Below are 16,550 nucleotides of genomic sequence, written 5' to 3'. Positions count from 1 at the left end.
CTTCTTAGCATTAGATAGTGGAAGCATGGTGGAAATATAATAAAAGTAGCTGAACCATGGACACAGAAGCCAACAAATCTGATGTCAAACTCCAGAATATTCAGCACGCTGACAAGTATTTTCCTGCTGACTTACGCAAACACTGTCAGACTTTTCCTGGATGACTTTTCTGAAGGCTGCACTGTCCTGGTTCTTTGCTTGTATCTGCGAGCAGAGCCAGGGTAGTATGTGGGGTGGGGGGGGGGGGTTGGTCATGGCCCTATGGTGAGTCGCACAAATATGTGCTGAAGTCACCACTTTTATGAGCTCCAACAGTTTCCTCCCAACTTTCTCAGGAAACCAGAGGGTAAGGTAAGGTGCTTGGCTAATATTCCTCCAGACAAGAATGACTTCCTGTTTTCTTGTGGGGGGGAGGTTGAGGTTGGAACTGTGTGGAAGCACTGTGTGACAGTGTACAGCCCAGTTTTACTGTAACATACACACTACGTTCTGTAAAATCTGGTCTGTGACAGAATATGGTGCTGGTGCTTCTTGATGCTTGCCTTTGTTGCTTTGTGTTGTATTTTTAGACTGAAATGGGCTGGGAGCTGTGAAGGCAGTTGGTGGTTAAACAACAGAGAGGACACAAAGGATAAAATCTGAGACTACCTCAATTATGGACTACAGATAAGTGGCTATCTTAGCTTCTGGCTGCGTTGGCAGCCAGCTCCAGGATTCACGCCCTAAAATACTTGATGGTTTGATTATGTGGCCTTCCTGTCATAAATTTTAGAAAAGTCACTTCCCATGAGATGGCCTCTGTCAGCATTCTATCATAAAAATAAATAAATAAAAATAAATCCTCAAGTCAGTCGGTGCAATTTGTGCTACCAGAGGTCTCCTTGTTAATGAGACCGTTAATTTAATTTCTCCATGAATTCACAGTTTCACAGTATGTAGCACTAAATATGTTCTTCCTCATGCCCGTAAACTGATGCAATGTTGTGCATCATCTAAACTATCACATTCAGAAGAACAGTAAACCATCATTTCTCACCAAACCTTACAAGACTTTGACACTGACTGTTGGAGGCTCATGTCATGGTAGGAAAGATGTAACAATGTCTAAATGCAAAACATTAGCTGCAGTCTGTGACTGTGCTGATAACGCACGTGGTTTGAAAATAGAATATTCCAAAAGAAGAAAGAAATAATCCATATATATGTTCCAATGTCCAGCTTTTCTGATGTTCTGCAGGTATGAACACACTTTTTTCTTTTTTTTCTTTTTTTTTTATCAAGCAAAGGATGTGTGAAATAAGAGGCGATTAAAAAAAGCTTATTCAAGTGACCGAAGGGAAAATTAGACAGGAATGATCTGGCTTCTGAGGGGCTCATCTCCTAAAAACCAGCCTCTGTCAGCAGAACACAGGATACAAAGTCAGGAAAGACATCCTTCCTTTGTCCTATTTACTCTCATTTTGCAGCTTTCTTCGTACAGTTCATGATATAGTATTATATACACCTCTTTCACACAACGCAACGGTGTTCTTATTTGCTTATAATATCTGGGATACAGTTCTTGAAAATTACATAAAAATATATAAGAAAGTATTGTATTTAAGGACATTTTTCAGGCTCTTTTATTTTCATCATGTCCACATTATGCTGCTTAACACAACTGATACAATATATTTCAATAGAAGGGTCAGCAGACAGTTTAAACATAAATGATTGTATTTGAATCAAAACATGTTACAGCTTACAAACTAATTCTCACTCTGCGAAGAAAACATAACTTTTTAAAAGCTATAGAAACATCCACAACACACACATGTTGTACATTAACCAATCCCAGATTTAATGCTAATTAAACAAAGCAGGCTACTGTCTGAAAAAATATGCTTTCTGTCATTTAACTAGCAATACACAGATAACCCATTTTTTTCAAACCCAGCACAAATACATATGTTTGAGCATTACTAAATCCCATCACAGTTCACCAGTAAGGAGTGTAGACCAGAATGTCAGCTGTGATGACTGAATGCTTAACTGTGTGACATATCCTGCGGCCATCCTCTAAATAAAAATTTAAAAACTGTCAGAAGCTTCACAAATGAAGTAGATAAACTGGTTTTGGGTGGATTATGTTCTAAGTCTTGACAAAGCATCTATATGCACAAAATCAGTTTCTCTTGCTGAGATAATGTCAAATTCTGATTTTTACAACAGCACCAGTTATACCTTTGTTTCTGGACATTGGCTTGAAAAGCTTGAAAAGAATCTTCATAAATGATGAGGATAAAGTGGTTTTGGTGGATTTGGTTCACCGCTGTGACAAAGCACACAAATGCCCAGATTACTGGTTTTGATGTTCATCCCTATTTTTACCATTTCAACAGAGACACAAGAACCAAAGCGATTGGCTCTGCATATTCACACAGGATAAGAAAATAAATTTTCATATATAAACTTATTAGTAAATGACCATATAATGATCGTGGTGGAACATATGGGATGTCATGTTAATATTCCATGTCAAATCCCCGGATACTTAATTAATTTTCAATAACGATGATGCCAAATCATTATGATTAACTTAATTGAATATTTTGTGCCAAAAATACAATTCAAACTCATCGGCTTTAATCATTTATACTACTCTGCTACATAAGTTTTCGTCTTGTTACTTTTACTCACAGCAAATTTTTGAAAATGTTCCAAAACCCAAATTCTTATTAAAAAAAATCAAAGACAGGAGAAAATGATCTGAACGACACCACATCCGAAACACCTAAACTGTACTTTTGCTTTAAGGCCATGTCTACATGGACACAAGCTGAGGTGATTCTTGGGACATTTTGTCCACATGGGACCGGCTTTCAGGAAGGACAAAAATGCACATTTTTCAAACTGGGTCCCAAAGTGAATGTATGTGCAAAGTAACCCCACCTACAGCTACAAGACTGGTGGATTAGAGAGTTACATTGATGCTGTAGAAGCTGCTGGGAATGACATGGTTATCAAAGCCAAATCTGTAAAAACACATTCAAATTCTCTGCCAGTTTATCATTTGTGTGTTTGTTGTCATCCTACTAATTGTAATGTGCATGTGTCTTGTCTTACTTAATTTTTTGTGGTGTATTTCTGTTCAAATACAAACCCGTCTTGCAGGCCAGGTATATATTATAGCCTTTAGTGGTTAATCCTGGCTACTTTTGGCACTTATGGCTCAGTTGCAGAACAGTCAAGTGTTGTGTAGGCCAAAGATGTGGTCCAGATTCCAGTTGTTGGATCGGACATAGATTAAGATGTATAGAAGTTAAGTGGTCTAGAAGGGCCCCAAATGTGAAGAGCAGGCCTGAACATACAGCATGATAACTTGTAGTGGTCACATGGCTAAGTTTTAGAAGCTCACATAGAGTCAATGCCGTAAGTCTAAGCCAAATATAGGCCAAACAAACATGCAAAGGTGGGCCATAATAAACAAACAAACAATTCCTATATCTGTTTCTACTTCATTTTTTTCTTTTTCAATTGATAATTTTATTGATGAATTACTTGAATGATGTGTCATGATTTGCTTAAATCTAAAGTGACATCTCTGACTTGTTTTATTAATCCAACTGTGCCCAAACAGAAACATAGTAAATTGCCAGTTGACAACTTTTTATTTACTTTTTTATTTGTCTATTTATTTGTTCATTTATTTATTTATTTAATGATTTTAACATTTATTTCCGGCTTTAGCCTGCTGTGTCAGGTCTGTTTGACCTGAGCATTGGTAGCTAACCGTAGTACTAAAGTCGCTCTGGTTTACAGAAGTGAAACCTACAAGTCTCGAAGGAAAAAAGTCACGCTGACATCACTGGTCATATCACTGCAGACGTCAGTGGTAGCATTTATTTTTGCTTTGCAGTCATTACTGATTTCAGTTCCAAAACTTTCTTTATGAGGAATAACTTAAATTCCTATGTCTTTGTATTATGCCTTACCCACCTTACGCTAATGACCCATTTCTTACTTTGATCCCTTAAAAACAAACATCTTTGATGCATCTACAAACATGAAACACAAAGACTTCCTGTGTGACTACCAGGTTTTCTTTCTGGGAACATCATGAGTGTCACTCAGTGCTGAGAGCAGCAAATACAAAAACTGTCATTATTGAATCACAAAGGCAAAACAGACATTTGTACAAAGGAAGCTGATGACCCATTTCTGGTACATCGTTTACTGTAACTGCAGTAAGAAACAGGAGGAAAGGTCAGAGCTTCATTTTAAAACTTGTGCTTTTTTTTAAGCACACTCTGGCTTTTTACCTCTGTCCATTTATTGTTTTATAAAACGATGCCCAAAGTACATATTGTTTACTTGGTGCTTCCATAAGATATGAGTTACTTTCTCAGTCTGATGTTCAGCTAACAGTGCAGACTTACAAGGTTGGTAAAGAATGAGCAAATGCAGTATTCTGTATTTGTATCAAAAGCAAGTTGAGCAATAAGACATTCTTTAGTCATATTGTCCCATTAGTCAAGAAATTGTTTATGTCTAACAAGTCTCAGTAAACATGCTCAGAGAATATATAATATTTTATCGCATTACACATCAGTGAACTGGTTTGCCAAGTATTAAGCAATATCTTTATCGTCTGTGGATTTTTTTTTTTTACAACTCATAATGAACGCATGGCCTCATTTACTGCTAAAAGCTCCATAATATTCACCTTCTTGCAGTGGTGGAATGTAAACAGTCTTTACATTTACTCCACTTAAATACAGTGTCATGTATTTGTGCTGTATTCATCCATCCATCCATTTGCTCCATGTCAGACATGAATATTTACCTTTATTTCCTCCACTACTGTATATTTACAGTTGTTTAAGGTAGACCTATATAACACATAATAAAAAATGCTGGATAAATGTATTATCCATAGTTATGAATCTTTATGTTTTTGTTAGTTTATTTCCCCTCTAGTTTCTTCTAGAGAAATTCTTTATTCGGTTCATACATTTAGATTAAACACATGCTACCCATGCAGGAAATGATGTAAAAATGAATTAGGAACATTTAGGACACACAGACATTTTATCAATCTCATTCAAACAACCCCAAACTAACTTCAGATGGCATCAGTGTGACAGGAAGCTGATGAATCCAAACCCGATAATCATCATCATCATTAAAAAAGAAAATGATAACATGCAATTTAAAATCTTCTTCTTTTTAATAAAAAATTTTAAACACATTTTGTCATTATTCTTTTAAAACAATAACTTAAGTAAAAATGGCAACATATTCCATGGATACTCAGTGTCTGCACAGATATGTGCTTATCAGCTGTTCTGAGGTACTGCCATGTGAAACAGTTGTGGGTTTAATGTGGTATGCATCTTTGTATGCAGAAACACTGCTAAATTACATAAAAGTTTGTGCTTAAATTCAGTGTAATGTCTGCTGTATTTTTTTTTCAATGGTTGCTCTGATACAATGTGAAGAGCTGAGCAGATTTTATCTGTGAGAGTTGAAGCCGGTGCAAATTTTTCTCGCTAGCTGTATTAAAATACAGTTAAGATACAGTCATCAAGTGAATCAAGCTTAAATAATAGACATTTTCAACATTTTAATTAACCTGAAATTTTCTATTTCTAACATAAAATAATTTGCTTTCTTATTTCTGATGTCCTTCAGATTTTATTCGTGGCATCCTAAACTTTGTGTAGAAGAATTAAAATACAGCCCCACAAGTGACCAACAAGACATTTCTAAATATTAATTCTTTTCTCTTCACCTCCAAAATCTCTTGAAATGCTTTTGCACATCAAGTTTACTTCCATCTGTCTGACATTTTGCAGACATCTTCCAGTCATGCATGTCAGTGCTACCTCACTGCATCCATATGTTTAGGAGACGATGTCATTGGTTCAGGATCCTCTCCAAACCCTTCAACTCATTTACTCCTGTGATTTTGGTGCAGGTTGATCTTAGTTGCATCTATCCAAAGAATGCAGCTATTTTTGTTCGTCTTTCTTGTTTTTCCTCCTCCAACCTCTCTATTCTTGAAGCTTCTGAATGCTTTGCACCTTGTGGTGAACCTTGTGTATTTGCTCTGGAATCTTCTCATTATGGTAGATTTAGATAATGATATGTCTACCTCCTGGGGAGTGTTTCTCTCTTGGCAGGAAGCGAAGGGATTTTTCTTTATGTAGACACCCAGGTCTTTTTATATTGCTGAGTGTGTTCTTTTTTTTAATCTCAAAATGTACCAATGTCAGTTGACTTTTTACTCTTTTTTCAGTCAAATGGTGACTTATCACACTTGTACTGAGAGCTCAATTTTCTGTCCATGCAGTTTATTAACAACTCTTGTGAAAAAGAAATGCTATGCTTTCAACAAATCACAAATATGTTATCGGTAGATGAGTTAATTATAGTTAAATTGCCCACACCTGCCCTTTAGCAGCTCCAGTCACTTGGCATGAATGTGCTGTGTTAGACGCTAAAGTGATGCTCATTATGTAACAGTTAAAATAATTCCAAACCACTGATGTCTTGTCATATGGTCTTTTTTTTTTTTTTATTATTATTTTTTTATTTTATTAAACATATTTTTAATTGATAGACTTTAGTGCCTTCTCAAACACCAGCTACCAGCTGACAGTGATGTAATGGAAAGCTGCACATTAAAAAGCAACGTAATTCCTAATGAATTCTCTCTGCCATGTCTCTTATGTCTGCCTTACATTTAATGGAACTATAAAGATTAGAAATGAAACGTAAATTAAGGTTTAAAAGGAAATGCAAAAACGTAGTGTTAATGGTAAATAGGACAGCTTTGTGAGAGGTTATTCGGGCCTGCATTTGAGTGTTGGTATAATTTTCTCACATGTGCAGAGACCGCCCCTTTGCCATATGAAACATGCAGGGAGTCAGTGCTGTCAGTCAGTGAAGGGTTAACCTGGGAGCTCGCAGCGGTCTCTCCTTTCTGTCCGTGATATTTAGCGGAAAACATCTGATTCTTTTCTCGTTTGTCGAAGCTGCGTTTAGTTTTTTTTTAGTAATTTTGCAGCTTTACCATCACGGAAACGGAGATCTCCATTTGTGCAGCAGGGTTTGGACACCTCACTGCGCGCTTTCCAACAGGTTGGTTGCTCATTGTGTTGTCGGGCGATATTTTCCATCCCTGCATTAATTAAGGTAAAGCAGGTAGTCGTTCTAAAGTAGTTTAAAATGGTGGTTCCGTGTTGAATGGCGAATAAAAAATAAGTGGAACCTCATTCTTTTCATGTCTGCAGTGAATTTTAAAGGCTTCCCAAAAAAATGTATGGAATGCGCATCACTTAGGTAAAGCTTAATTCTCTGTTTGCTTAAGTTGGTTATTTGAGGATTTTTTTCCCCTTTTGTTTGGGCAAAAAATCTTTTATCTTGATTCCTTTTCAAAGTTGTTTTTGTTTTCTTTTGTTAAATTTGGTCAAGTTTTACAAAAGTGCATCAGTCTTATTAAAGGACTGAACCATCAAGTCATTCACCTCTTGTTTAAGTGCAAAAGCACTTTCGTTTGGTTTCAAACTGTTTGCCTGCCCTCCGTGTTCACAGTGGGCCTGTGGTATTTCACCATCTCATTCACTTGCAGACTGAGTCATTCCCTGATTTCCTCCAGATGTGCAGTAGTTTACGTTTCCTGATGGCCTAGGATTGTGACATTTCTCCCCTTTTGCTGCTTTTATTCTGCTGACAAACATGCATTTAAACTTTTCCTTCTGCATTGGAGTGTTATTTGTGCTGGGACACCAGCGCATGTTGATTAAAAAGCTCAGATTTTAGATGTGATTGCTTTTTTTTTTTTCAGCTAGAAGTTAAAATGTTAACCTTTAACTCCAATCTGCGAGGAAGTGCTGACATTACAGCACTTTTACAAGGCTCTGCCACTTGGCTGCAGTTGATGGACAAGTGAAATCATGTGTTAGGCTTGTGCAAGTAGAGCATCTGCAGTATTAAAGGTTGCCTTCATGCACTCCTCAGCACTGTAACTAAGTCAGCATGTGTGGCACCTTAACATACATGACCAGCTCTTTGTCTGATTTCAGAGCCAGTGGTGACAGATAAAGGCAAATGTAAAGTTACACTGTAGGTCATATGATGCAGTGCTCCTTTAAAATCCGACTTCAGTTGCAGCTTTTCCAGAACCTTTGCGGTCTCGTATGGCCATTACTTATAGTGAAATCCTTCCTGGTACAAAGCTGAAACTACACTTGCTGACCTGGAAGTTTGTATCTCCTAATCTGACTTTTGTATTGGTCTCATTTACTTACGGATCTAACATATCTGCCTGATTAAGTCTTTGACGTCCACCCCAACCTGCCCCCCATGTCTTTGTCCACAAACGCACCAAAGGGACAAAATTTCAACAACAACAACAAAAAAAAGCTGTTCATTTTATTTTTATTTAAAAACACAACTTTATCATACTATTGTGGGGCTGGTTTGTCATTGTTGAGTATCTGCTTGTCATTGGCACCTGCTTTGCCGAGCATCACGAGATCTTTTGCTATATTAGCATAAGATTAACTTCAAGTAATTGCTCAACCTTTGCCCGTTTCCAACCTTTGGTCTGCATTATGGTACTCGCAGGCTCTTCACACAGGTGTTCTGGTCAGTGTTGCCTTTGGAGCTGATCCTAAAGGTATGTCTGTAACCAAGGAGAGCTGGTTTTATGTTTTTTATGTAGTTTTTTTTTTTTCTTGTGATTATACAGGATGAGTGCTTTTGTGCCTTTTTTTTTTTTTTTTAAATTAAATCTCCCATTACATTCATCATATTCCATAACATCTGCCTTTTGCTGTTACTTGGTTGATTTTGAGCTGTCATGAGCTTGATAGTTCATGTGTTTTTGTGTGTAGATATATTGACTACAAGCTCATTGTGAAGGGGGGGGAAAAAAAAAAGGTAGGTTGTAGTTCGGTGAGAACTGACCACCGTGATGATCCGAAAGCAAGAAATTCTGTTACAATTTTTATTGGTCTGAAAAATCACACCAGTTACTTCCAGAGCATGTTGTTACTGGTCGCTGCTGTGGCAACTACAAAATGGAAAACAAGGTTTTTGGCAAGATCAGGGTTGAATAGCTGCTTAGACTCTAACATTGATGTAAAAAATTTTAAGGAGGGTTAAAGTGTGTCCGTCTTATGAGTTTGATTTATTAGTCTTGTGTCTTATGCATCCCTTGAGTGTTTCAGTGGTTGTAAATGTTTACTATGCATTGTTAAATAACAATAATGCTTATGATGAGCAAAAAACTGCTTTGGCAGAGAGTTTACAATCCAATATCATGTTTTTTTTGCACAGGTTTACTGGGAACGCATGCACTGTGGTCTTAATCTTTCATGCCACTGACACTCATTGTCTGCTTCACTTTTTTTGTTTCTCAGACCAACAAAGTGAGAGAAGGATGTGTGGGTGTTAAGTCATATGCTCCGTTAACATTGCTGCCCCCCCTCCCCTCCAACACGGAGCTGCTGTCAGCTTAATCTCAGATTGTCACTTGTCCAGAGAGGCTGATCCCACACCATGTCTGCAGAAGTGGAAAACAGCTCACCCATATCCGGCGACCCCAGCTCCCCAACTACAGCTGCAGCTTTTAACACCCCACCCAGCTCCCCTGTGAATGCTGGATCCAAAGTACCGTTCAAGAAAGAGAAGAAGAAAGGTGAGTTATGGGAATCCTGAGGTGTTGATTATAATTTGTTTCAACACATTTGTTTCCTGGAGAAACAGGAAGTGGTAACCCCTCTAGCAAAACAAAAAAAAAAGCTCTCTGTGCAGACTGGTCAACTCTACAGCCTGACAATCCACTACTACTGCTCTGCCACATCGTCTTCGCTTGAGTGTAAAGAGTTCAGAAAAGGTTTTAGTTCTCTTTAATATTACAGATGACCCAGTTTACAAAATCAATACCAATTAAGGAAATTAGACTGTTAAATATAAGATACCTTCACAGTACCCTGCATACGTTAGTAATTTTACAGACTGAACGCATTTTGTATAGGTTATAGGTAATAGAAATGTTATGGTGCTCCATGCCTCAGTGGAGTTTCCTACTCTAAACAAGGTGCTGTGAGTGGATCTGCCCAAAATGGACAGACAAGTTGAAGAAAAAAAAAATTTTGTAAGAACATTTAGAAATGTCATGAATCCTGCAGCAGAAAGGGCCACATTTTCTTTTTCATGTGGCATAACAAACTAGTAGAGGCTAAATGTTAACATAGAGCAGGAAGTTGGAGTCCAGCAGCAGAACACGGCTGAAGCCACTCATGCTAACAAGCTTCAGGACTCAGCTGGTGTATTTTTGAAAACTAAAGTGATATTTCAAGTCTGTTGTTGAATTTTGAGATCGATTGTTGTTTAATTGGTGGTTTTATATAAATGAGCTTTTTGTCATCAATTGCTAATATGTAAGGCTACTACATTTTAATGATTGATGGGTTATTCATACATTTAAAATGAATGAATGAAATGAAAAATACTTTACTTATCCACAAAGGGAAATTCAATGTTAAATGATTCAAGATTATTTGACATGATTAAAGATTAGCAGTTGTAACATATGCAGAGCAACCTGTTACCTGTGGTGCGATTCTACTTTACGTCAGATATTAAACCCCCCCTGTCCCAGAGACCTCAGCTTGCTCTGATTGGTCAAATATATCGGCATCTGAGTCAACTATCCATTGTGATTTGCAATTCAATTTTATTAATATATAACATCAAACCACGGCAATGCCATCTCAAGATGCTTTACAGACAGGAAAAAAACCTAATGAAAGCCAATTCATAATAGCCTATATATAATTGAGTTGGAGGTTCAAACTCAATCTTCCATCCTGAACAAGCCCACTGGCGACAGTGGGAAGGAAAAAGAGTGCCAAACAACAGACCACTAGGTGGAATATATAAAATTATATCATGCATTTTAACTGGTCAGGAGAATTTATTTTATTTTTTTTATAGAGTAACTCCACATATATCCTAAGACTGTAACACACATAATTTTCATTTTGTGTGTGTGGTGGACATATTTTTTTTTTTTTCCCTTCTTCAAAACACAGTGAAGTTCACTCTAGATTAATTTCTAATCGGATCAGTTGATGTATGTTTTTTTTTTTTTTTTTTTATTCCCTGTAGTTGTAGAAAAGACAGACGAGTACCTGCTGGGCAGGTTTCAAGGAGATGGAGTAAGGTACAAGGCCAAGCTGATTGGCATTGACGATGTTCCAGAAGCCCGGGGAGACAAGATGTGCCAGGACTCAATGATGAAGCTGAAGGTGCAACATTTGACCTGGAACTTTGCCTTTTTCTTACTCATGTTAATAAAAAAAATTAACTTTCATCTTCCTTTCTTGATAAATATTCAGGGTATGGCAGTGGCTGCTCGGTCTCAAGGCAAGCACAAACAGAGGATCTGGGTCAACATTTCCATGTCGGGTATAAAGATAATTGATGAGAAATCTGGAGTGAGTTTTGTTTCTTTCCTTTTTCATCGTTCTAACCTTGAGTAAACATCTAATTTTCAGTGCTAATAAAACATTTTCCCCTTGTCCTTCAGGTGATTGAACACGAGCATGTTGTGAATAAGATTTCCTTCATTGCCAGAGACGTAACGGATAACCGAGCATTTGGATACGTATGTGGAGCAGAAGGACAGCATCAGTTCTTTGCCATAAAGACTGCACAACAGGTAAGTCTCAGGCTACAAAATGCACATCTTTAAGGACAAATTGGTTGATAATAAATAATATGGCTTGTTTGTGTTGCCATACAGGCAGAGCCCTTGGTCATTGATCTGAAAGATCTCTTCCAGGTCATCTTCAACATGAGAAAAAAAGAAGCAGAGTCCTCACAAAAGGTAACATTTCAGATGACGCTGGGAAGCAGTTTCCCCTCCTTAAATGCTGGGCTGTGACATTTTCTTTCTGAGAGAAAGCCTTTGGTATGGTCTTCTGGGAGGCCTGGTAGGGTACACAGTGTATATATACTTCCTGAACGTCGACACTGCCTCTCTGTGTTCTCTCAGTGAATCACATCCTCCAGACATTCCACTGAAATGACACATGCGTCAGTAAAGTTTTTAAGAAAACAAGTATAATCATTAACACACTGCCTCTGTTTACAGGGTGAAAATGGCAGCACAGTAGTTGAGGTAAGCACTCAGAAGTCTTTTTTTTTTTTTTTCTTTCTTTTAATAGTTTCTTACTCTTAACCTTTTGTTTTTCTCAATATTTAGAATGGAAGTGATGCCTCGTTAAGTGTGAACAGTGAAGGAAAAATAGCCCAAGTGAGGATAATGACTCACTTTTAAAAAAGTTATTTAGAAGTGTCTTTATTAAAATCAGCTATTTTAAAAAGTGGTGTACTTCTGTGTTTTCGACATCTAGCCAGTGGAGCAGCTTGACCTGTTTGGAGACATGTCAACCCCTCCAGACATTCAGGCTCCAAATGTAAGTGTGTCTCTAAATCTGGATGACATAATTGTACTTGGCGGAAGAAATGGGGCAAGGTATTTCCTGTATATATTGCCCACTTTACTGTGCTCTCTATGCCTTGAAATATAAATTATTTTTTTTGTCTGAATGGGTATGAGTCAAATAGTAAAAGTTGTGGCTTCATGTGTACGTAGCTTTATTGAATAACACTAGCATTTTTCACATTGTGTGTGTGTGTGTGTGTATTTCAACTCGGTTCTTAAAATAGTTTTTTGTCATTCTTCTGGATTAAGATCTTTTAAGAATCAAGTTGACATCTAATGTTGACCAATCTCACTGTTAATCTTAACTTTAAAGCTGCTACAAGTAGAATCTCTTCAATTTGATGACCCTTAATGCTGTGTGTGTGTCCAGGTAATTTTGCATCACTGTTGCTCAAATTTTAGGTTGGGCTGCACATGCTCACTTCAGCATTTTTGCTGCTGTTCAAATTTCACTTGTTGCAGCTTTAAACAGCCATGTCTATTCACGCCATGTGATTCATTGTTCATTTAGTTAACACATGTTTTGTCTCACTGCTGAAATGATTCATGAATCTTGTTCTCTCTCTCTCTCACTGTCCCTTTCATGTTAACCAGGACTCTAATGAAATTCTCTTGCTGGACTTTTCTGCTGAAGTTGACAGCAATCAGAATTGCATAAAAGGAAACTCCTTTATGGCTTCTTTTGCTTCTGACTGTAAATCTTCTCCACACACAGAGAATCCCTTTTCCTCTGGTTTTGGCTATTTCCCAGCTCCAGACAGCGACCCTTTCAGAGATGACCCCCTTTCTAAATCGCCCACTAGTTTTGAACCAGTTAATGCACATAACTTTACCACCAATAACCATTTAAACAGCACTTCTGGCAGCACTAACAAGGCAAGTTTAAACTGTTTAAATGAGGACACTGAACATGCCAGTCAGCAGATAAATGGGTTATCCAGTCAATCCATGATCCTCGCTCTCAGTAATGGACAGTGGCCACTGGGGGGCAATATAACTCAGGGCTCCACGGTTACCATAATGGATGGGAATGACTGTCAGGCTCTGTCAACCAAAAACCCATTTTTTGACTCCTCTTTGACATCCTTTTCTGTCTCTAATGGTGTAACTCATCATCCTGACCTGCCAGCGACTCATAACAAGGATTCAGTTGTCATAAGTCCGCCTCCACAAAACTCTAAATCTGGACGAGGTCGAAGGAGTGCAAAGGTGAAATTACACAGCCGGATGACTTATGGTGGGGTTGCATGCATTATGCATTAAAGAATGGGGTTACTGCACATTTGGCACTCACATCTCCTCCTCTTCTGAGTATTTTGGTTGTGCACTGCCTGACAGGATATGGTAAGAAATGGATGTAGATTAAAAGTGGGGGTCTTTACGCCTGCGGTTCAGGTCTTGTTTGGATCTGTCCTGTCTTCATGCATGCATCACTGGCTACATGCTTCTTGAACTTGCTAAAACTGTGTTTTGACTTTACGGCTGAACAGCTGCTACTCTTTATCTATGCTCATAATCTATCCTCATGTTCATGCTTCAGTGACGAAAACACTGGTAAGTGGCAGGGCATGCAAATGCATCCATATTACAGTAAATGTTTCATTTGGAGCATGTGTAATTTTAGTTATTGTTTACATCTTTTTGTAAAGTTTGGTTTAATCTTAACTCCTATAATGTTGTTTAGAGCAATATCATTAATATTTTGGGGTTTTTTTTTTGGGGGGGGGGGGGGTGGCGTATGGGATCAGACTGCATCAAGTGATCTGTTTGGAGCAGAGCTGTTTGCTGCTCCAACTCCAGAGGGGACTTCTGTTCCAGCTGACCTTTTCAACAATGTACCCACAACCTCTGCTCCATCCTCCATAGCTGCTCTGGGTAACATGATTTTATTATCGAAGCTTTATTTACAATGTAGGCTTCCAGTGTTGTCACTGAATTTTATTTTTTTACATTCAGGAAATCTTCAGTTGGGTTCACCAGCTACCACAAGTATACCTGCTGCAGGCATGTGGGGAGCCCCTACTGCCGCCCCTAATATGTTCCCCATGCCAGGAATGGCTGTTCCTGGGCCGACACCTGGCTTTCCACAGCCAGCTGCCTTTGGCGTACCTATGCCAGCCACAGCCTGGGCCCAGCAGATGCCGCCACAGTTTGGTGCCCCACCTCTGTCCCCACCCCACCTCGCCTGGACTCAGCCTGTGGCAACCAATCCTTTCCAACCTGGTGCCTTCCCAGGAATGGGTGACCAGCAAGGCCCATCTCGCCCTCCTCCAAGGCCACCTGCTAAGGAAGCCCGTCCAAAAGTAGAGAACAGTGCCTTCACAGCTTTGGATCCCCTTGGAGATAAAGAGAAGAAGACTGGAAAGGACATGTTCAAGGACTTCCAGCTCGCCAAACCTCCAGCCATCCCAGCAAGGAAAGGGGAAGTTACAGCCAGCTCTCCTCCAGCCCCCAGCAGCAAAGAGCCAGCAGCATTTGATCAGTACTTTTCCAGTAAAGTTGGTCTTGCTCAAGATGCTGCAGATCATGATGACTTTGAAATCAATCAAATGTCATCACTTGTGAATAATGGTAAACTAAAATTTTGCCCTGAAAATATTTGTTAGTTAATATGTATTTGAGTCCTGTCACTAATCGCAATAATGTGACTGCACAGATGCTCCTGCTGCAGCTCCAAGCTTCAACTCTGATCTCTTTGATGGAGCCTTCTCTCCTGCCCCCGTCTCAAATACTTCAGCACCATCACAGGGAAATGGCCTCAACCAGGACATGTTTGATAAAGCGTTTGGGGCCCCAGAATCCAGTTTGTTTGGAGCTCCGCCTGTAGCTATGGTATAGAGCTTTACTCATGGTTTTTGCAACAATCTGAACACAAGTCAGTGACTCTTCACAGTAACCTCTTAATTTGTTTTTCTTGTCATTATTGCAGAATGCTTCTGTTGCTCAGAGTGGTTCAACAGATGCTTTTGGAAATGCTTTTGGAAATCCCTTTGCTTGACAAGTCTGAGTAAGTAGTGGCGTGGGTTTGCTTCTTATTTTGCATCATTGCATTTTGTCAAAGCACATTTATATACTTTTTTTGTGTCTACAGTTGAACTGGAGCAGATGGAAATCACATCAGACACCTTGGAGACAAGCTGCTCTGTGCAAGACAATCCATATTATGAACTCTTTTCTCTTGTCCTTTGTACACACCCTTTCTTTTACACCTTCGTTTCTGATGGTTCTTCTGTTCCTAACAACCACTGATCCAAGAAGCAAATGTTAATGTCATGATCTGCTGAAGAGGGAAATATGCTATGTGGAAAATGTTGGGGTTCACTGCTGATGCTGTCTTTGTTAAAGAAATAAATCATTAATTGCACTGCAAGGTTTGCTTCCCATTGGCTTCTTTACACAGTTAATAAATCCACAGGTTCTTGTCTTGTGTAAGCAATGCAAAGTTCAGTTGAGGGTGGACTTTACTGTAAGTCCCCTGTGTGATCGGAAATCAGCAGTTTTCTGCCAGAAAGTTTCCAGTTAGTGTTTTGTTTTTTATTTTGGTGGCTCCCTTCATATAAATCATGGATTAGATTCACTTGGTTCTTTCAAGGAATCCAAAGCACTGAATCCGTTATCTGTTCACTCTCCATTCATAACTAGTAGTTTTAAGCTGTGTGTAGATAACCGCAGTCCTGGGTTTGATGGACAAAAACTGGCACCCAATCCACACCAACGACCACTCCGACCACCTAACATTAATATGCATTAATACACCAACCTTGCTGACATACTGTCTGGAAACTGTGGCCTCCCAAAACTTGCAGTTGAAGCTCACTGGGACAAGGTGCTACAACAGCTTAGTTTTGCTTCCTTTTGAATGCTGCAAACAATATTGTAATCATTCAAACATCTCTAAATGTTTTAGCATGTTTGAAACTGAATTCAGTAAGCCGTGCTCAAGTATCAACTGGACCTGGGCCCTTGGAAATGTCAGATGTGACAAACACATTTGGTAGGAAAATCTTAGTGATAATGATGCTGACAAAATATAACCACACTTTAT

At 38.7% G+C, this 16,550-nt stretch overlaps 1 protein-coding gene across 4 annotated transcripts; it reads left to right on the top strand.

Moving 5' to 3' along the window:
• The first annotated feature begins 236 nt into the window (after positions 1 to 236).
• Positions 237 to 15,867, top strand: dab2 (DAB adaptor protein 2). 4 transcript variants are annotated; one of them, XM_079256429.1, is made up of 15 exons: positions 237 to 351; positions 9,411 to 9,688; positions 11,164 to 11,303; positions 11,394 to 11,492; positions 11,585 to 11,716; positions 11,801 to 11,884; positions 12,152 to 12,178; positions 12,263 to 12,313; positions 12,414 to 12,476; positions 13,100 to 13,714; positions 14,254 to 14,380; positions 14,462 to 15,076; positions 15,162 to 15,337; positions 15,435 to 15,512; positions 15,597 to 15,867. In XM_079256429.1, exons 2-14 carry the CDS (start codon positions 9,550 to 9,552, stop codon positions 15,501 to 15,503), a joined length of 2,337 nt encoding a protein of 778 aa, XP_079112555.1. In that variant the 5' UTR covers positions 237 to 351; positions 9,411 to 9,549; the 3' UTR covers positions 15,504 to 15,512; positions 15,597 to 15,867. The 4 variants fall into 4 exon arrangements, with proteins under 4 accessions (XP_079112555.1, XP_079112556.1, XP_079112554.1 ...); XM_079256430.1 differs by lacking the exon at positions 237 to 351 and adding an exon at positions 6,800 to 7,125 and having other exon boundaries at positions 9,532 to 9,688; XM_079256428.1 differs by lacking the exon at positions 237 to 351 and adding an exon at positions 6,801 to 7,125.
• Positions 15,868 to 16,550: the final 683 nt, after the last annotated feature.

The sequence above is a fragment of the Telmatherina bonti genome (genome assembly GCF_933228915.1).
Source record: "Telmatherina bonti genome assembly, chromosome: 17".
Lineage (NCBI taxonomy): Eukaryota > Metazoa > Chordata > Actinopteri > Atheriniformes > Telmatherinidae > Telmatherina > Telmatherina bonti.
Note: the sequence above shows the minus strand (reverse complement) of the source record. Positions and strands in the feature narration are given on the sequence as shown.

Coding starts and splice junctions, on each gene's coding strand:
- dab2 (XM_079256429.1), top strand. CDS start 9,550: ATGTCTGCAGAAGTGGAAAACAGCTCACCCATATCCGGCGACCCCAGC. Junction 9,689..11,163: donor CAAGAAAGAGAAGAAGAAAG/GTGAGTTATGGG, acceptor TATTCCCTGTAG/TTGTAGAAAAGACAGACGAG. Junction 15,338..15,434: donor GAGCTCCGCCTGTAGCTATG/GTATAGAGCTTT, acceptor TCATTATTGCAG/AATGCTTCTGTTGCTCAGAG.